The sequence below is a fragment of the Semicossyphus pulcher genome, unplaced genomic scaffold (genome assembly GCF_022749685.1).
Source record: "Semicossyphus pulcher isolate SPU_LCO1_2020_fin unplaced genomic scaffold, fSemPul1.0.p SCAF_12, whole genome shotgun sequence".
NCBI lineage: Eukaryota > Metazoa > Chordata > Actinopteri > Labriformes > Labridae > Semicossyphus > Semicossyphus pulcher.
In genome coordinates, this window is record NW_027211626.1 from 3,500,707 (window position 1) to 3,522,753 (window position 22,047).

At 41.3% G+C, this 22,047-nt stretch overlaps 1 protein-coding gene across 1 annotated transcript; it reads right to left on the reverse strand.

The window, feature by feature from the left end:
• Nucleotides 1-987: 987 nt before the first annotated feature.
• Nucleotides 988-13,243, reverse strand: LOC138588157 (lutropin-choriogonadotropic hormone receptor-like). Its single transcript, XM_069658060.1, has 11 exons — nt 13,056-13,243; nt 12,695-12,766; nt 9,114-9,188; nt 8,781-8,855; nt 7,282-7,356; nt 6,922-6,999; nt 6,663-6,731; nt 6,102-6,176; nt 2,775-2,963; nt 2,557-2,610; nt 988-2,137 (listed from the first exon to the last, which is right to left on the reverse strand). The coding sequence occupies exons 1-11, from the start codon at nt 13,223-13,225 to the stop codon at nt 988-990; spliced, it is 2,082 nt and encodes a 693-aa protein (XP_069514161.1). The 5' UTR covers nt 13,226-13,243.
• Between the last annotated feature and the right edge of the window lie 8,804 nt (nt 13,244-22,047).

A 22,047-nucleotide genomic window follows, 5' to 3' on the forward strand; every position in this document is an offset into this window, starting at 1 on the left:
AACAAAGTGTAAAAGCACAAGTCAAGACAACCAAAAGGTTTTATTGTGATAATCCAGGACAATTTTAACAGCAGCAGTATTTCTTGTAGACCAGGTCTCACCTGTAACTGAGACTCTGTGGCTTCAAGTCTCCCAGTCTTGATGTCTGCCGAGTAAAACAACCTTATGTTGGCCATTAAAGCTAATCTCTTATAAGCTAAAACAAAGACTTATATTTGATCACATTCACTTCATTGTATTTTAACAATTTAACAAGTGGGTGCAGCCTCCAGTTTGGAAAGGGAAGCCAACTTTCCCTCCTTGTAATGACCAGCAGGGGGCGACTCCAATGGCTGCAAAAAGAAGTCTGATTGTGTGAAACCAAGACAATGAGCCTACTACTCACATTACACATGCGCCTCATGAAGCAGGCGATGCTTCAGGGCGAGACTTCCTGGGGACATTTTGCAACCACAGTGACTTCTCAACCAGGATAGAGACTTAGCGCAGCGTATCTACCCTGTGGTCCAAATATGGTCATTTCTGGTACACAAAAACAAGATGGCGCCAGCTGAAGCTCTAATCTCGAGGCTTCAAACAGGGTGTTTACAACCCAGTGGGTGACGTCACAGTGTCCGCTACTCGTATACAGTCTATGATTCAAAGTCCAAATCAGGACAAAAAATACATAATTTCTACTGACTCGTAACAATATCTGACACAAGTGCAGCTGGCTCAGGGTAGCTTTGCAGGTTAACCCATCTCTTTCATTTGTTCTCCATTCTTCTGCTTCTTTGTACCACAATGTCTGTGCACAAATGGAGGCTGCAGCAGCTCCAATTTGAGGCCTCTTGATCCTGACTGATGAAATTCTCACCTTTGTTCAAATCGTGTCTGAGAGAGACTGAGAAATCTTCACCCTGACCTAAATTTTGAAGAAATGCTTCATACTTAGCGAGACAGCAGATTCTGCCTTTTAGTTCACAATAAAATTCTCCCTGTTGACGGTCATGTTGTTCCCTTGTTTAGAAAGCAGCCCTTCATTTTAATGTGATAGGCATAGAAGCCAAGTGAGTGAGGTTTCCTTGCGGGCATCTTGTGGGTTGAGTTCAGGTGTGAAGCCAGAGTCTGTGACCTGTAGAAGTCAGCGTTGGCGTGGCAGCAGCCGCAGCGACTTAACAGCTTGCACACATCCTTCCTGAAAGCCCGGGTGAAGAGAGTGTACAAGAAAGGGTTGCAGAGGGAGTTGATGGGATAAAAAAGGATGAGCAGGATCTTGGAGTGAGACACGGTTATGAGGGGCATACGCAGGGCTGCAGAGATGGCGAAGAAGGAGATTGGCGCCATGCACACAAAGTCGGTGAAAATGAGCACAGCCATGCGCTTGGCGATCTTGGCGTCTCCGTGACGGGTGGAGTGCTCCGGGTTGCGAATGCTCAGATAGATGCATACGTAACAGAAACAGACCACCAGGAAAGCAGCGACGTTGAGAATGAGCACAGCCACCACGTACACCTGAGAGCCCAGCGTGTCGATGTCCATGGGCAGGCAGATGCTCACTTTGCTGTAACTGCTGACCCCCATCAGCGGGAGCAGGGCGACCAGCAGAGAGAAGCCCCAGCCGGCCCCCATCATGGCCGCCACGTGGTGCATCCGCAACCTCTTGTTGACGTGCATTGCATTGGTGATCGTGTGCCAGCGTTCAAGGCTGATCACAGTCAGTGTGTACACTGACAGCTCGCTGGAAAACACAGTCAAAAACCCTGCTATGCCACACCCGGGCCCGGTCTGCCAGTCTGTGGCGTGGTTGTAGTACTCGTGACGTGAGTGCCGGTCCATGAAGGCGATGAGCATCAGGTAGAGCCCCATGCAGAGGTCAGCGAAGGCCAGGTTGCACATGAGGAATCTGGAGATGGTTAGCTTATGGTGGCTAATTAGCAGCATAATCAGAACAGCCAGGTTACCAGCGACGGCAAAAACAGTGATTATCCAGGTGAGGCAGCGCAGGAAGGGGAAGCCCAGCAGGTCCTCACAGGGGTTAAAGGCATCCGGCTTTGGGGTGCACTTGACGAATGGGTTGTTGAGACAATTAAATTCCAGGTCTGGATACTGAAAGTTGATGTCATCCAGAAGATTCATGCCATCTGCAGTGGGCTCTCTGAAGAATACACAGAATGTTAAGATTACCATAAAATCTCAATGCAATTAATCAGAGAAAACTGTCTACCGAAGAGACGGGAGTCTGTGGGGGAGTCAGACAAGGAGGAGGGTAGTGTTTTAGTTTTCTTGCTAAGGAGTATTATTATATTTTAGGCTGTTTAACTTTTTCTCGTCCCAGAAATGGATTTAAAAATATCAAATATTCACATTAAAGATGGATTTTGTGTGAGACACAAGTCATAGGACACAAATCATGAGCTAGACGCCAACAGGATTGATGTTTGCATGAGAAAAGGTGCTGTAGAACATCTCAAATCTTTGCACTTTTAGTTTAAATGTTAAAATAGTTTGAGGTTTATTGGGACAAAGTGTGTACCTTTCAGTCCCCCCTCCTTATCCTGCAGCGAAGTTACTTACATTTCAGTTTGGATGAAGTCACATAACTTTGTGAAGTTCTTTAAGGCACTTTCCCTTTAAAACACAAGAAAGGAAAAGGTTAGCCCCCACACACAATGCCAATAAAAACAACCGCTAATTACCAAACTGCTGGTGATCTGTATTCAGTGGGCAGAGCATTTGTTCTTTATGCAGATGTGAATGGATTAGTTCCATCTCCGGGAGCGCTGGTCGGTTACCTTTGTTTCCGCCGCCATGTGTGGAAGGCACAGCAGTGGCTCGGGTACGTGAGCTCGGCCTCCAGCAGGTCTGCCAGGCTGTCCAGCGGAGGGAGGGTCTTCAGAGCGAAGGCAGAGCTGGCTTTCAGAAACCTCACCTGCCTCAAGCCTTTCGGGGGGAGGGAGCTCAGAGCGGTGGAGGAAACATCCCTGAAACACACACAAAGAAGGTAAAGTGACATTTCAGTGAAGATTAGTGAAATAACAACAGTGTTTAACAAGGGATCGGACTCCAACAAGCAGCTCCAACAACTCTGAGGGGTTTACAACAAAGTGAGAGTAATGGGTTCACGCTGCACACCTAACCCGCTCCAGGAGAAGTTATGTTGAGAGTTTGTGGCTGGAACGCACCACCCGCTCTAATTGTTTTGCTAACATTATTCTCTATGAGCAGTGTAGATTCTTAGCTGAGGGAATACCCTATAAATTTAAATTTGTTCAACTGTAATGTGACGTCCGTAATGCTAAAGAAGGAAGCCGTGCAGTTTTAGTTGTACAAACTGTAGCATCACATGACAGACCCCCCTCCAGTCTTCCCCTCTCACTGTGTCCTGTTTGCTTCAGGTGATATCGGCGCATTGATTTTCACACAGGCGATAATGCATGCATTTAAATAATGATGAAGGCAGAGCTACAGACCACTCTAGAACACATTTTTATGCATGGTCCAAATTTCCTGCCAAGTCCCTTTTACTCTGCAAGAGTAGAAAATTGATTGGTCTGTTGGTTTTTATCACAGATTATATTTAATCAGTAAATTAGTTTTACATCATTTTTAAAGTTTAAAAGCTGTAAAATATGCAGTTGTCATGTTAGAAATAAACGTGAGGCACCAGGTGTGCATCAGGTGGTAAAATACATTTACAAATCAACATGAAAGTGATCTGCAGTTTTCCTCTCGTCTTATTTGCAGCAGCAGGTTTGGTTTTTCACTGTAATAACTAATTTATACGCTTCATTGCTTTCTGTTATAAGAACCTCACCAAAGAAGGTGGCATGTGATCGTTCCTTTTATGTGGATGAGCACAGAGCCAGAGGAGGAAAGCCAGACAGAAAGTTGATCAACTTTGTGGTACCCGTTAATTCAACTTGGGTTGAAGTTTTGTTGAGCCAGCTGCAGCAAAGAGAGCCTGGGTTTGTCGAACTTGCTTTGTAGTACACTGTAGTAAGCTGTGTCCTGTCTTTCCCACAAGATGACCCATCGTTTGTTGTTTTGTTGATGCTGGAAGGAAACATTGTTTCAGCTAAATCTGCTGAATCTCCCAAAGGTGTTTAACGAGTAACTTCTGCAGCCGAGCCCTCATTTGCAATATTCATCGAGGCAACGAGTAAATCAAGACGTTTTTCGAAGGTGATGCTCATTCACAATGAAAATGCTTCATCACAGGTTGTTTTCATTGACATTTACCGAACACTGAAAACATTTTATCCAAAGCAGAACTAAACATTTAGGGTCCACTTTGCTCCGTCTGATTGGATTACTTTGAGCCTGACATTCATCAGATCTAAAAATACCCAGAGGTACCACACTGGACCCTGCATGAGCAAAAGGAAGACCTTTGGCATTTCCTGCGTGTCAGTGAATATCACAGACGCTAATTCATAGCTAAGATAAGAAGAAATTTCATATCTGCGGCGCCGGGCTGCTGGCAATCAGAGACCTTGTAAGCTGTGTGCTCTGCAGTCTGGGCTATTTGCTCATAATCAGTATTCAGCGGTCCCGTCTGCCTTGTTGGTTGTTTACACAGACAGGCTGTCACCGCCCTCATGTTTATACAATACAATGATAAACATTGTTATGAATATTAATCTGGCTTCACTGACCCAGTTCAAATATGGCCGCCTTAATGCTGTTGATCTAAACAACAAAAGATAAGGAATGTATGATTGGCCCAAATCATATTTGACTTTGACACAATCTTATATTTGCTGTTTTTAGATTCAGTCCTTGTGTCTGTCACAAACTCCTCAGGGACAAAGTCACTAAATACATACGTTTTCAGGCACACGTTCTTTACGCAGGTGTGTTTTCTTATACCTCGTTTCACAGGAAGGTTGTACTTATTACACCACTACTTTTATTTGAAAGACAAAGTTTCCATTTACTATCCAGATGAAACTTTTACACTGAATCATATATTCAGTTTATAAAATAGGGGCTATTCTGCATGATTAGTACTTTAACTTTGATACTTCAAGTACATTTTGCTGTTAACATGAATAATTTCTGTCCACTTTGAGGCAGCCTGAACAGGTAGTAAACACAACCTTTGATATAATCACCTTTTGAAGTTTTTACACATACAGCAACATTAGTATTTATTTGCAGTCATGTTTCTGGCCTGTTGAATGTAGGTCTACTAAATTAAATTAGGAGTCTTTACCTGCAAAATGCTGCCGATTCTAACTCTAGCAGGATTTACATGCACACTTTTTTGTCATTCTGATTGAAATCTTTCAAATTTAAGATTTTAGGTCGACTGTTTCCATGCGCTGGGATCCATTACAATCTGGTGTTTACATGCACATTCAATCGGTACAACCGTGTGCACATTATTCATTCAGAGCCGCGCGTTTTATATTGGCTCAAGATGGAGATCTATCATCTGTTCAGCGCAGTAGTTGCCGTTGTTGTGTTGCCGTTAAGCAAGCAACAGTGTGACACCAACATATCAGCCGTCAACATAGCGGTCAGCTGCCAACGTGTCAGCAATATCTAGCTGTCTCTTAATGTTTGAATTAAGAAGATGCTCTCAAAGGTTCCCAGTTTAACTTGGATGTGGCCATCTTGTGAAAAGTACATCACCACACATTTACGTCACGATGGAGGGCATGAGCAGAAGAACGCTTTGGGTCAAATTGTTTACATGGTACAATTTTTCATTTGATTGGTTTAAGAAAGGGTTTGAGCCACCCCTTTGCAAATTATTCTGATTGAGGTGTTTTATGGATAATTTTTGTTTCAGTGGGGCTTTTCAATCGATTACAATCGGAATATTAGGCTTCATGTAAACCCAGCTTCTGTCTGTCAGTCATTTTTAAGAGCAACAGCTGTGTGCTACTGCCAAAAACAACACTCAGAACAGTCAGAGTGAACCCAAACAGTAAAGTTGTGGCTTGTGAACTAAAACACTGAGCTTAAGACATATTAATGCTCTGTAGATCTCAGGGGAAGGTCCAGCAGCAAAACTTTTTCACCAACATGTCGTCATGTGAGCTGCAGAATCTAAATACTTTCTCAATCACAGATTTTGAAGTTGTTATAAAGCTTTAATTACTGCTACTTACAGAAAACTTGGACCGACGGCTCCTTCAAAAGCATCCTCCTGGATGTCACTGAGACACCTGTTGTCTCTTAAAATCCTACAAAGACATAAAAAGATGCTATAACAAAAGCGACCTTCAATCCAAACTGTAGTGCTGCAGTTAACACGCAATATGAAAGGAAATTTAAGATGACACATTAATAGCCAACAATGCCCCCAACCATTTTTCATCTACTTTTCATTTTCCTAACTTGACACCAAAGAAGACGAGCATTATTTTTAGACTGCTCGGTGTCTGCACATATCTCGTCCCCATCGACATCCAGCAGTACGGGGCACAGCCAGAAAACAACAGGGCATCCAATCTTGTTTAGTCTTACATAACTCTTGTTTACCGGTACACTGAGTTTTTATGATTAGAAAAAGAAAGGCCTTAAACCTTCGCAGAATACTTAACAGCAACGTACTGTATCAGCCTGTTGTGTTGGTACAGTATCAGCCTGTTGTGTTGGTACAGTATCAGCCTGTTGTGTTGTTGTTGTAAGCGTAACATGAGGGGAAAATCTTGTTTTAAAACACTTACAGTGTGTTGAGCTTGGTTCCGTTGAAAGCATGAGATTTTATTTCTTTGAAGCCGTTTCTAACCAGGTTCCTGTCAAGGACACGAAGTTGTAAATTGTATTTTGCTGTCAAAAAAACTTATCACCAAGGTCAGAGAACTGAACATCCAATTACATAAGCATATTGAGACACATCAAAACACATTCTTAGCAAATGGCGACAAAATGTTGCCCCTGGGTCAGATAATGAGGGAAGAGAGAGAATTTGGCTCCTGTACTCACATGTCAACATATTCCTCTGTGATGCCCTGGAAAGAATTGGCAGGAATGACGTCGATCCTCATGTTTTCTGCCATTTCTCTGCACACAGAGGAGATAACATTCACTCGGGCTGTTTGGCTAATTTATCAGTTAGAAAAAAATTATGCATATTCACATAAAAAGAGCTCTTTGATGAACTGTGACCCAGTTGGAGGATTTGCGGCAGGGTTGGTGGCATCGTGACATTGATAGATAAAAGTGAAAGTGGGCTCATAAATAAACAACTTGGGCTCCACACCACCATCAAAATGCGGGTTTGCAACGTGCAGAAAGACCCTAATCCCGTATAGAAACCCGCTTTTTTCAGATGCGATTACTTACAGGATAATATTTGGCACCAGGGAAGAGATTGTTGTGAAGTCGGGGAAGTGTATCAGCCCTGTGTTAGAGATGCTCCTGCAGAGACAGATGATCGTAAGCAGATTAGCTCAAATCTTCAAACAAAATGTCAGAATCTTAGTGGGTAGGAGAAATTTTAGGAGCCAGCTCTGGAGAATATTAATCTGCTGCTCTTTGATTTCTTTGAATTCAACTTAAAGCAATTGGTGCGACATACATAAAAGTTATCTTCAGATTGACTTTTTTTCTCCAAAAATATATAAGTCAACAAAATAAACTCTAAAGCCTCAGACTCTTGTTTGAAGGTGACAGCAAGAGGTTGGCACAATAAAATGAATGCAGAGTAGGCATTTCGTCCAAAAAGACACGTGACCTGCTTCGTTGTGCGTTTCTATCGTGCAAGAAAAGATAACAAAGAAAGCAGGGTCCGAGATGTCCTCACTTTTATAGCTAATACAGGTGAAGCTTCAAAATACACAATCCTACAATTCCAATGATGCAACTCAATAGCATGTTTCAGTAGACCCTCCCTGCCTGTTTTTTGCAGTCACAGAATTTTGCGTCAAATACTTGAAGTGATAAGGCTAACCCAAGATAACCCTGATGACTTCACTGGCTAGTTTGTCCCTTGAACTTCATATCATCCATGTTTCCCTCGCTGTATTACAACGTTCATCCAATTTCTTTTTTGACACAGTCCTACAGTATCAAACATATTGTGTCATGACTTATTCTGACTCACCAACTGTATTACAAGGAAGCTTTCAATGTGGAGCAATGCCGCATACATACAGCATTTCAACTGTACACATCAACTAGATCTCAGTGGCCCAAACTGGATGGGCCTTTAAGGTATGGCTCTCGACTGGTTCCGCTCTTGTATCATTTTTGGGATCTTCTCTGTCACTGTTGACAATTAGACCTCAACCCCCAACGTCTCTCATGCGGGGTTCCTCAAGGCACAGTCCTTGGTCCCCTATTGTTTTCCATCTATTTGCTTCCGCGAGGCAAATTATTCAGAACCACAATAACTACTTTCAATGTTACGCTGATGACACCCAGCTGTACATCTCCATCCAACCCATTAACCAGACTGGACCAATTAACCTTGCTGAAAGCCTGGCTAATATTTTTCTGGAATAAAACAAAAACAAAATAGGTCTCTTACTGCTCTGCCCCCCAAACTTCTCCAGCAATACTGCACAGTCCCTCAACCAGTTATCCAGTTGAATCAGATCTTATGCAGAAATTTTGGAAAATCCAGCAACAGATCAGGATTTTTATCACCAAGATTTAGAAAGTCATCCATGCTCTAATATTCTCAGGACTTAATCATTGACCATCCTGTACGCATGCTTGCATGCTTATCATGACAGTGCTAACATGCTGTTATTTGGCAGGTAAAATATGTTCACCATTTTACTTTGAAATAAGTGCAGCAGATGATGATGACAAATTTCATGCAAAACAGAGTAACTTACAAGTATTCCAGCCTGGGCAGGTCGGTGAAGGCCCCTTTTTCAATAACCCTCAGACTGTTGATATTCTGCACCAAACTGCGGGGATAAAAATGAGGGAATGTATCAGTAATTACAATATTGTTTTCAGTAGCTGTCAACAAACAAACACAGAACAGCTCATTGGTACATCAGCCGCTGTGAAAGTCAAGGATTAAACACGCCGCTTTGTAATTGAGAGGCTAATCCTGTGAAGCTTAAATGAAATGCAAAACACATACCAGCTTTTCAAACGAATAATTGCTTTCATGTTGCAGGCTGAGTTTGACGTGTGGTGGAAGGTAAAGTGTCACTTACATTTGAGCCAGGCTGCGGAGGGAAAGGAAGGCATGTCTCTGTATCTGTGTGATGCAGTCGCTCTGGGAAATCTCACTGTGGAACAAAGAAATGGCTCCACATCAGTCAACAGATTAACAACAGTGTGCAAACGAATTAAATCTTGAAATGTCTCAGATTAAACTAGTAAATATTGGATTTATTACAACAAATATTCAACTCTCTGAAAAATGTGGCTTGAAAAAGTAAAACTGCATCCAACATAGTCGAGTCTCATTTAGCATCCACAGAAATGTTAGTGGAAATAAGCATTCGTAGCTACGACAAAAAACTTGCTTAAATAACAGTTAATTTTTTCTGTTTCCACCAAATCTGTGCGGTCTGATCACATTTTTATTGACATCTGCCTGGCTCTGAACAAAACATGAGTGCATGTGACAATCAGTGTAGTGCAGCCCTGAACAGTACGTTTGAGTCGTCTTAATTTGAATAAGAAGAGAAGCAGAAGCTCTGCATGCAATGGGAAATATTAAAGTAATAATCCAGAAGATGTTCATTTAAATAAATGTCTGTTAAGTCTCTATCACCGAATGAGGTAACACAATGGTGATTGAGCCTATGGCCCTCTGATGAAAGCATTTGCATTTGCAGTATTACAGACTGGGTGTCTGTGGCGACTTTCGTGGAAAAAATCACAAGCTGCGCCCAGTTAGTGACGTGTTTTCCATCAGCCAGCAGTGGTTGGTCTGCCAGAGAGGGTAGGCGGAGCTAAGCGGCTGCTTTTCCGCTCTCTGCAAGTGTTGCGAGTAAACAGTAATCTACTATGGCTGAACAAACAAAGAAAAGAATATAAAATATATATAATATAAAAGTCTGAATATCTGTGAAGTGTGCTCCTGCAATTAATGTTTTTCGCCATAGGTGCCGCCAAAGAGAACAAAACTGAGATCTTCGAGATTATAACTTCTTTTGTTCACTGAGTGTTAAGTTACAAAATGTCTTGCAGTCCATATCATGTGGATGCTCCTATTTGTTCTCACAGCTATGAATGCACTGCTAAATGATGGTGGTGGAGTGTTAGCTCGTTCTATTTCATTACAAATCTAAAGTCCCTCCAGCTCCAACTTTTGTCACCAAAAATCTCAGGAAACAGCCCGAACTAAACTCCAGCTGAAAATAAGCAAAATAGGCTTTTAGAGCGACACAAGTTATGGATTTCACAAGTTTTACTTTTCAACGCACTTCTTTTGGAAATAGGACAGAGTTGATTGATACTGGGATGAAAACATGGGGGAATATTAAACTACTCACACTTCTAGGGCGCTACACACACACATGCTTCACCTCATGTTGGGAAAAGCTCCAAACATACATCAAGGATGCATGTGGGCCAGGAAGACGAAGTGAAGATGTTTAAAAAGGAGGACTAAACAAAGACCTTCAGACACAAAGTCAACAAGACTTCTTTACACGTCCTTGAACACTTTGTTTTCTGATGGAGGCATGGCAACTTCCTCTTTTCCTTTTTGTAATCTGCCACTCTTCTGTAATCTGCCGACACTTTTCTTGAGTCTCTTCTTCACACAGGAACAATCAAATGACTCCAACTGCTTACATTCATCCTTCCATCCCCTCCTCTAATGGCATAATATACAGTTACATAACTGCAGCCTGTAAAAAGCGTTCTTCTTCGCGGACTGATTTGCAGCTTGCGTCACCAGCGAGCTCCTCGTGTCACTCCACCTTGACACAGGTTTTATTGGCCTACTTGCTCCACAGCATCCCAGCTTCAGGACTGTAACCTCTTTTAAACTTCCAACGCGTTTTATCTGGAAGTATCTGAGACTGATAAGACGTGTCCCTGAGGAGCTGAGAGCAAAGTCAAACAACAAAAAGCCAATTTGGAGAAGATTTCACCACAAGCTAAAAGTCGTTATCTGCAGTGATGTATTAATTAAACAGTGCAGCCCATTCAGGGGGATGTAAGTGCTTCAGGACAGTGTATTTAGTAGCTGTTAACACTATAAAGATGAGACCTTATTAGGGAAGATATTTCACTCCGTTGTAATCTGATTTAGCTGAATTTGTTTTCCTGATAGCCATCTGATCCAACAAACAGCTCATTACAATCGGCTGTCGATAAGTCTGGTCTGGTATTTCACAGTTTTACAGCAGTGTGCATCTTTTATAGCCTTTTTCCTTCTAAATATGTCATGTTTAACAACGAATATACATAATTTCTTCCTTACATTCATCTTTAACCTACTTATCTGAATTAAAAGCATACATAACATCCACACCTACCATGATGGACTTACTGGAACAATACCTAAAGGTTACTTATAGTAAATAAAGTGTACTGCAGTAGGGGAACAAAATGCGATTTTAAACACTTAACTGTAAACAAAGTACTAAACAAACTTTAACACATAAATTGACAGAGTGCACGCAATTAAAACCATTCACTAAGTTAGTGTTGTCCTTGATCATAGTGTAGGAAGTAAACTTGAGAGAAAGACATTGAAGTGAAATGTAATTATGTTCGAAATAACGAAGAGTCCAAAACCAATTTCGCACCTTTTCCGCTGTTGCTTTAAGTGCACCTCGTAAACATACAAGCATCGAGTAAACAGCTGATGTGAGAGATATATTTGCCAGAGTTCATGGGGTCATTAGAGTCTTAAAATTGTGTTTCATATACCATGATGACTAGATGTAACACATTTTGTACAATCTTTATCACGTCGAAGTTTAACCGACAGTGTTGTTTTTATTACCACAGAGAGATATTTGGTGTCTAACGATTTAACAGACGACTCTGAAAATAGCGGCAAATACACTCCTCATACATGAGCATACAGTGTAAGTACATACACCACACTGTGTTATATTCAAACGTTTTATTTACTATTTTAAGGTATTAAATTGTTCCTATTTCCAGACTTCTGGATTGGATAGTTAAATGTCAGATGGATGGATGTGTGGTCACGTCCTGTAGGGACACTTACAGGTGCTTCCACACATGCAACATTCAACACTTGTATATAATAACTAAACTGTTTTTAGTTTTGTCTTGTGCAGAATGACATTACTGTCAATGCTCTATATGCACTGAACATAGGGTGGGGCAATGAGGAAAGTATATTTTAACTGTGTTTAGAAATAATTTGCCAATGGCCTTTAGAGAAAGGTATATACATGTCTTATTTTTATTTCTATTTACTACTTGCTCTTTTTTCTTTGCGCTGCAACACCCAAATTTCCCCTCTGGGAATCAATAAATCTTTTTCATCTTAATCTTACAGTGGATTTGTTGCAAGTTTACCAAAAGTAAAGAATATATAACAAATAAATATCGTAAGTTTATATTTACAGTCAGTCAGCGGTATTTCAGGTCAAGTTTAATGTCAAAATACTGTCTGGGAACATTGCACATTTTACTGCACTAATGAAATAACGTGCATGCAGGCTGAGGCCGAGGTGTCTTTCAGCATTAGAAGTGTTTCCTTTTATAGGTTAACCCAGCTTTAATGTCACTTTAGTCCACTCACAATACATATTTCAAACAAACAAAAACATACAGCAATGATCAAGTTACTTACATTATAGTAATGTTGATGAGCTCCTTGAAGGCATGAGTGGGGACTTCTTTAAAGCGTAGTTGAGTGAGCCGCCTGTATCATTCAAAGTCAAGATAATTACATGTTTGTAGGGTTAAAATAAAAGTAACTTACATAGTAAAATATAACAATGTCTCTTCAGGTTAGCTTTCAAGTTACATTTATGATAAATAATAATATACTAAGTTTTACAGTAAGGAAAATTAAATGACAAAGTAAGTAAGAGAGAATCACACAAGTACGAACACGTCCATAAAGTAGCTTAAGTTGAGTGTAAGACCCTCAGGAGTAGTCTGTCACAGGGGTTTAACACTTAACTACCAACACAAGTTCAGTAACTTACAGTCGCGGCACGGATGTAGCTGCTGCCCGAGCGGCCAGCTGAGTGTCTCTGCTGCACTGAAAGGTGTCGTTGCTGCAGCGGCAGATGGTCGGACAGGTAAAAGCCCAGCAGGAGCGCGTGCACAGGACACCGGACAGCGCGACCAGGAGCCAGACAGCCCAGGGAGCCATGTATGACACCGGGCCACTCAAAACTGAATTAAAAAAAACTAAATGTCAAAAACTCTGCTGAATCTCCTTAAAGTTAAGTTAAGTAAGTAAAAGTTAATCCAAAAACTACTGCGCAGGGCTGAACCTGAATAATTTGCGGTCTTTTTTTTTCACCTGCGCCCTCAGTGAGTCCCGGGAGCAAATGCTGCCTTCATGTGCTGTCGTAATCGCGAGTTTGCTGCCCGTCCAAGACCCAATAAAGTGAAACCACATGAGTGAAACACAGGCGTAATTTTCTTTGACAGCTGAGCAGAGATGTGACGTTTAGTGGGTGGAGACCGTAACATCTCTGTTAGATACTGGTGTAAAGTGAAGAGGTGGGTATGATGTCACGCTTCAGTCTGTGTTGTGTTTGGTGGTAGGTCAAATGAGGTTTCAAAAGGGGAGAAGAACTATGTGCGAGGGCACAGGTTTGGTTTCAACATGATAAGCTGGTTTGGGGTCAAATGTGTAGGAACAAATTTGAAGTGGAAATCTTTATTTATGTAAATTTTTCTTTCATTTCTTAATGCAGATGATAAACAAATGGTACTTCCTGTTTGGTACCGCCGCATTCTACCAGGATTTGAACAGTCATTATTCATTTTATGGGCATTTTATCCCAAGAAAGGACAGTTGCAACAAGTCTTACTCCTTCAATCAGCAACTTGCTTAATAGATGGTACTCATACTGCACATGCTCAGTTAGACCTGCCAACGGGAAGAAAAAAGACGCCATAAACAATTGCTGCTGCATTTATTTAAAAAGCTTGTTTTGGAGATTTAAATTTAATTTTATGAGTCGTATCTGTGTCATACTGTATATTAAAATTTAATGAGAATTAAGTCAGTTAAGCTAACACATGATGTTCTGCCATTGGTGATAGGATGTAACGTATATACTGAATTAATATTAAAAAAAACACTGAAATATAGAAGGATTGAAAGGCATCTGTACATTGACTATAGGCCTATGTTCTATAAACAAACAAAATCATACCATAAACCATACTACATTATTATTGCATAGATAAATCAAAATATTTTTATTGAATATTCATATTGAGACACAAAGCAAAAGTATATTAGTGAAATTTAATGTATTTTGATATATGGTGCAACTGTCCCCTGGGTTGGGATCAACTGCAACATCTGACTTCTTCCAATCAAATTTAATATTATGAGCAATAAGTCGTATGTTATCACCCCTAAATGGTATGGATAATTAGCAGGCAGATGTAAGTTTAATATTTAAAAATGTTGTTGCTCTGGTTCAAATAGTCTCTGAATAATTGAGGGAAATACAAAAGGTGTTGCGGCCGTCTGTAGTCTCCTTATTTAACCAATAAACACATTTAATGAGCGAGAGAATACTGTTCTCTCACCTCCGCTGCCCTCTCTCTGCCTCCTGAACGAGTAATGAATTACCCAACAAATAACTACCATTAGGTGACGATTGTTTCATCATTGCTTGTGTTCAGATTTAACAGATTTAATTAGCTCCATTGTTGTGGACTCAACTCACCTTCCTAAACAGCCAAATAACCTTTTTCTAATCCCAGATTTCACCACAGTAGGGAGACTCATTTAATGTTTGCCAAAAACCGCTTGCAGTACAAAAAGGCTTCTTTGATTGTGAGATGATCCACTGTGGACATGTTCATCTTTGTCCAGATCATCCCCAGGCCTGGATAACACATTTTAAAATGTCTTGCTGTTTCAATGACCATAAGGCTGGAGATATTCTTGCCTTTAACTACGCATTCGTGTGCATATGATGGCTGCCACGTGTTCCCTGTGTCTGTTTGGAGCGTCAGCTGTGCACGTCCTCAAAAATAAATGCTACATGCTCGCAAGATGCAGTTTGCACGTGAAAGGTAGGGGCAGTGTAGAGGCAGAGGGGATGTGAGAGGGTCAACACAGCAGCAGGACAACAATGGGAGAAAGTTCTGCAGACAACCTAATAGATCAAGTCCACAATTGTCCACATCTGTACGATGTGTCATTGCCACTGCACAGAGACAAACATGCCCGTCAAAACAGCTGGAGACAGATAAGTTCTCATTTAGAAATCGACATGGAAACAAGTCTGGGACCGTTACGTCCGTGCACAGTGGAAACTGTGGGGAGGAAGCTGTCACTTCTTCTGCTGTGATCTCAGAAAGAACATAATTGTAACCTCCTCGATGTCTGTTGTTTACATCCCGCACATACGGTAGTTGCAAACTAATATGCGTAGTGCATAGACAAGTATATGAACAATTACGTTCAGCCAGTTGTGTGCACGAACACAAGGTTAAAAAGCAAGTATATCTCCGGCCTAAGAATCCTGAGTGTAGTGCATGAACTCTTACCTAGCAGTTAAGACGTTTACCTTGTTTTTTATGTATTCATTGTCAATATGCATTAGTTCATACCATGCAGCAAACTCCAGGGCTGAGAAATAAGGTCAACGCAGAAGTGCCAAAAACTGCAGTTCCTCGAAGGGCCACTTGGGGCTTGCTCCAAAAGAGAGTCAACTCCCATAGAGCGCCATATTAAAATGCCCAAATTTACAGCAGTTAAACATGTTGCATTTGAAGGCAGTATATCCCAATGCCAATTAAACTTTATTGCCTTTTTCCAAAATGTTAAAGACCAACACATCTTTTTTAAAGCCTTCACTCATTTGAAATAACAGAGACTAAGGTAGAAAAATGTTAGAGACACTCTGCTGTTGAAGCTGCAACTGTTAGTACTTGTGTCCTGGCCTGCACTGCATCATAATTTGATCCATCCAAATGTAAATATTAATCCACATACATAGAAACAATGAAAACTTGGACCTAAAAAAGTCTACTTTGCTGGTGTGATGCAGTGTTTATGGAGTGAGTAGGAGGCACCACTTCCCCTTTAAACTGTATCCATGGCTGAAGATGAGGCTCGGGCCGGATGCTTCTGTTTGTTGTTCCACTGGAGAAGCCTTTTGTGGGGGCAAACTGTTTTCATACAGCAGCAGTACAAAATTACATTTGCAGAAGGAAATCCTCAGAAGAATGGGTCGAGGCATGCCTGAGGGCAATCAATTAACACCCATGTTAAGCAGCAAGAATAACATTAAAACATGCATAACAACATCCAATGAATTTAACACAAAGCAAAGAGAACATGTTCGAAAAGGAGGAGGATGAAGTACAAACTAATCTTCTTATAACTACAACAAAATCAAGTTTTATAGATAATTTCAGTTGTTTTTGGTTGAACACCTTTTCACGGATTTAGGGGAATGTAAAGTGGTCAAAAGTTTTTGTTCTTGACATGGTTAGCCAAATGACAAAATGAAACATCCCTTGTTCCCCAAATGATTAATCACTTAGCAGAGTGACCGAGCACTAAAAGATTTGTGTCTCTTAAAAGCCAAGAGATTCAATTTAGTTGATTTCTCACCAATCCAGATTTCTGTGTCTTTTCAGAGCTCCTGCTTTTTTCTCAGCTGTTTTCTTTGCTTCCCTTTTGCACCACAGTAAACTGGCTGACGTTTAGTTGATGATTAAAGTTGGTCCTCCAGAGTCTGTGATCAGAGCTGCAGCGGTCTGATATACAGATATATAAAATTAAAATAAAATATTTGTTAAAAAAAGCTTCCAAATGAAAAACGCCTCTTTGTTGTAACACTAAATTTCTTTTGGAACATCCTTACATCACACGAGACGAGACAACAACGAGCCAACGTCACATTCACAGTTTGTCAAAGGAAAGTCTTCGAGTCACCGCCGTCCTCAGTGGCTTCTCCTCTGCTGTCAGTGACCCTGACCCCGTTAACAGCTCCTCATCCAGCTCCTCCACCCTGCCACTGTGACCCACGTCAACACAGCAGCAGCACCTTCTTCAAACTGCTGCCGTGGAACAATCACACACACACACGCACAAACACGCTCAGTCCCCCTGGAGAGGTTGCTGCCCAGTACTGTTTACCAAGACTCTCTGCAGCGCACAGTGTCAGGTTCCACTACTGTATGTTTAACCCTGCGGAAAGGAAGAAGAAACACGCTGACAGGCAGAGAGAGAAGCTAATTTATGCATGCAGGCCATGAATCAGCCCACGTCTTCATGCTAACCGCCACGCTGTGCATCAAATCACACCTAGAAGGTCACACGCAGCAGGGGACGACTTTCAAGAAAAAGCAAACCGACACACTTTCAAAATTAGAGCTTCATCGCATTAAAATTTCATAATTGCTCCACAGAATGTGAAAAATAAGTGGTTACACCAATTCTAATGGCTGTACTCGGGTCGATTGTTGGATTAATGCTGCTCTTCAAGCATTAGCAGCAGCCCTTTGACTGCTTCTCCGTATTTATCAGCACGACGAGAACAACTAGTGCTCGACTCCTCTTTGGATACTCGTCTGTTAAACTGTAGTTTGCTCTACTAAAGTGACGGGGTGGGTTTGGAAACTTTTGCGTGGGGGGGGGGCATTGTTTTAAAAAAGAAGGGGCACATTAGTAAAATCAGTCATAATGTTTAAAGACTGGATCTCAGTCATAATGAATATCAGTAATGGTTATATTGTTTTAGCATTATTCCTTGTAATACGTAAGTGTCAAAACAAACATCCTCTAAAATAAAATTATGCCACTTAATATTTGTAACTTGTATTATACAACAGTTAGTTCTGACCAAGTAATCTGATTGGACAAGAGGCATTCCATGAGTGGCGATACAGAGTGCAACATCACCGGGACTTTTCACCTTGTGTATCACTCCGCCTCAGCCCGGTGTTCTGAATACTGTTCATTAACATTACAGACTGTGTATGTCTACATTAATCAAGCTGGTACCTCTGAATCACACAGCAGACTCTTATTTCACTGGTTGATGATAAATTAAAACAAACAGATAAATGAACATGATAAAAACAGCTGATCTTTGATGACCTGTAGACACAGAGCGCAGGAGAATGTTTGGGTTGCTCGGCAACAAAAGTCCAGTTTCAGTTAAGTGGTGGAACTAGTGGAGTTGGTGGAACAAAAAATGATCTGTTGTTGATTGTTTACCACTATTGCCGCTTGTATAACTGTTGTATAAAAGCAATATCACAGTCGAGGTCGTGCCTGCGGCCTCGTGCCTACAACCGACCTACGACATCACTCCCTCTCATGTGATACTGTTTAAATATACGAGCAACAGGCTGACAAATCTCACAGGAGCAAAATACCTAAACTGAAATAAGTTTATGGCTTCTCTGCTTTTTTGTTTGGTGTGTCTTTGAGGCTGTTGTATGTTTCTTTGTAGTTATTTTTCCTATGTTCGTGGTTGATTTGCTTCTGTTTGTGTTATTTTATATGTCTTGGTAGTTGTTCTGTGTATCTTTCTAGCTTGTTTCTGTGCCTTTAAGGGTACTATGTAAGTAGTTTGTTTTGCTTCTCTTGTATTCCTTCTGTTTGTAGTTGTTTTGTGTGTATTGTTGTAGTTTTGTGTGTATTGTTGTAGTTAAGATAACTTATGATAATCCTTTATTGATCCCCAATGGGGAAATTTGGTCTTTCAGCAGCACAAAGACAAGACAGCAAGTATGTAAATACAAATAAAAGATTAGATAAAATAAACAAAATAAAATAAGAGGTAAATACAATTGGTATACAAGTAAGAGTAAAAGTGACAGTGGTTGTTTGTCGTTGTCTCGCTTCTCGCGATGGTATTTTTCTTCAGTTTTTGGGTGTTTTGTTCTCTTGTAGTTTATGTGGTTCTCTTTTTGGTTCATGCTTCTTTCGCTTCTCTTGGTGGGCTTCAAGAAATGTGTCATGCTTTACTTTCTCATTCAGTTTTTCTTTAGGCACTAGGAGATAATATCCTTTAAAGTGGGATAACCAAACTAAGATGATGTTTAACAATGAGTGCCTTTTGAAGTTCCTATTTTGTCCTCACAAGCCGCTGCTTATCAGATATCTCCCTGCATCGACCTGTACCTGAGACGCATCATTTTGATTCGGTTTCCTTTTGACTGAGATTTTCAGTCCTATCAAGTCAAATTAAAGTTCACCTTTAAGAGGACTGAGGTCAAGTTCACACTGACCAGGACCAGAGTTTTATTTTGGGTGAGGTCCACACTGCAGACTGAAAGCACTTCTTTTCCCTCAGTTTGACCTTCCTGTTTTGTACTTTTTAATGAATGAAGAATATAGTGTTAGTGAGCACGCAAAGACATATCAACAATCATAATGTAAGACGGGATGGTTCTTTTTTTAGACCACAACTGGGCAGATAAGAACCGTGCATGGACGTCACTTAATTGACTGTAGGTGTGATCTCACCCACACGCTCACCCTGACCTGCTTTGTCACTGTATGTTGTTAGAGGTTTTTTAGGTACCATGCTCTTCTTACCTCTGGGTGTGAAGCTGTTGACCTGTCAGCATCCCGCGGGTCATCGGAGCACACAAGGTGAGCGCGAGGAACACAACACACAATGACATGACACAGTGAGACAGCGTAACACAGTTCAGCATGAAACAACAAAACACATTATAAAGCACACACAACTACAAAAACAGCCAACATCATAACATGAAAGTACACAACAGACGCACAAACCTCAGAACAACACATGAGGGTGTTCTGAGTCACAACAGGCCCGCAGTCATTACTGAAAGTGGTGGAAGCTGCAATCGGTGTCAAACGCTGTTTACTTGCTATTTCCACAAAAAGTGACATTTTCAGGGAGTTCAAGAGCGAACACACATCAGTGTGGCATTTGAGGTAATTGGAAACAGGGGCACTGAGTGTGTTCACAGAGTTCCTTTGTTTTATTCTTCACTGTAGCCGCAGCTCAGCAGAGAAGAACCACTTCTTTCCAACGCTGTCAGACTGAACTGTTGCCTCTTTAAAAGGGAATAAAACAATCCCCAGTCCACTCGCGCTCACATTAAACCAATATTACGTAACATTACATTACAAGGCCTGAAGCAGACTCTTAATTATTCATGTAAATTCTGACTATTTGAATTAAACACAAATGAAGCGAATCGTTCAGGCAGAAGTTACGCGGGCTCGCTCACAGCTGTGCGGCGAAAGTAACATCCAGTCATATTCCTGCAGGTGCGCCGAGCGCCCATTACAACACTTCTCATTATTACTCTGCTCATATGCTCATGCCAACACCATTTGCTCCCTCCACTAACCCAGCTTCTTATGTGCTCAGCTTTTTGTCCATTTGGAAGAGCTTATGTTTTCTAAAATTGTGTTAATCTTTGTTTACAGGCAGAGGATAAGCTCTCACCTTTCTGTTTGTCTGCTTCTTTGACAGCTGAGCCTTTTGCACCAACTGTATTAAAGGCCCGTCCACACATGCACCGCGCCCTGAAAATGTGGGGAGATTACCCAGAGGGGCTGAAAGGGAGAACACAATTGTCCCAATCAGTTGATCTGGAGCCTAAACAGACAGACCCTGCCAGCTCCCTTGTAAGAAGTATGTGAATTTACTAATTAGTTACCACGATTTAGCTTTTATTAATCTCTATAAACAGGCATCCTCATGCAGCTAAAAAACACGCATAATGTATACACGTATGTATACAAGATAATGAAGCCAATTTTGGGCCTGATTCCCCCCTTCAGACAAAAGTAGTCAAGTCCTGATTTTTTGATGCTTCTAAAGATGATCTCTCCAGATGTTCCTGTGGTGGGAGGGATGTTAAGAGTGATTTTACTTCCTCTGATCTGCTCAAAAGAACCCCACACAGCCAATCTGTGGAGTGTCACATGGAACGAAACAATAGCCAATTGTAAAGCAAGCTGACTGAAGGAGGAAGCACATCAACCGCAGCCATGACGACAAAAGCAAACGTGAAGCATAAAGTAACATGTACAGCTCATGTTCACGGCGTCTCCGTCCCTTCCTTCCAGTCGTCGGCCATCTTCATTTACTGTAAAGTCTCGTTTGACTGCGAGGGATTAAGTGAGATTTCCAGCTGTAAGAGTCCGACTGGTTGTTGGTGAATGAATCTGTTGGTGTGTGGTGTGCTGTTTGGGTCATATCGTTGCTCTCCACACACTACAGGAACAAAACTATCTCATTATTTGTCATCATGTGTGGGCTCTCTCACGTTCTCACAAGATTTTAAAAATCTTTTAGTGTAGGCCGGCCTTAACAATCAGCTCTTAGACATCGTATCTCGACTCCAACTTCATTCTCACTTCTCAAGTTGCAAGTCGGACTGTAAACAATGCAGCGCATGGAAAAAGTGGTCTTGGCTGGAAGTCCTTTATCACTAACTGCAGGTTACACCGGAAACCCCTAAAAGTTGCTCCCGAAGGCTTGAGTGCATTCAGACGATAGCCGACGGGTTCTGATGAGGGTGCATGGGCAGAGCAGGAAGGAAATGGAGGAGAATTTTTCGCTAATAGTGACTGTTTTTGGGTTTGTATTACTACAACTTGTGTACGGACATTTCTACAATACAAACACAAGAGTGGAAAATGTCAACTGAAGCGAGCAGAATAATCAGTGAAACCTTCATCAACACGCCCACTCGCTTGCCGTGAGCGCACTTGGACGGTAGAAGGACTTGATACTTTTGTTTTGTTTTGGCATGTTGAAGCACATTTAATGTCCAGGTCAGTGAATTCAGACATTTCTGCTCACACACACGCAGACCACTCTGGTAATTTCTGGGCATTTTTAGGTGTGCAGTGCATTTGTGAAAGCGGCGATATGCCATGCTGTGAATCAGAACATAGTCCATGTCGCCTTTTGTTTTAATAATGCCGCAGGAGAGCAGATGGAGCTGGCAGTAGAACATGGAGGTTCTGTTTCACTAAGTGTT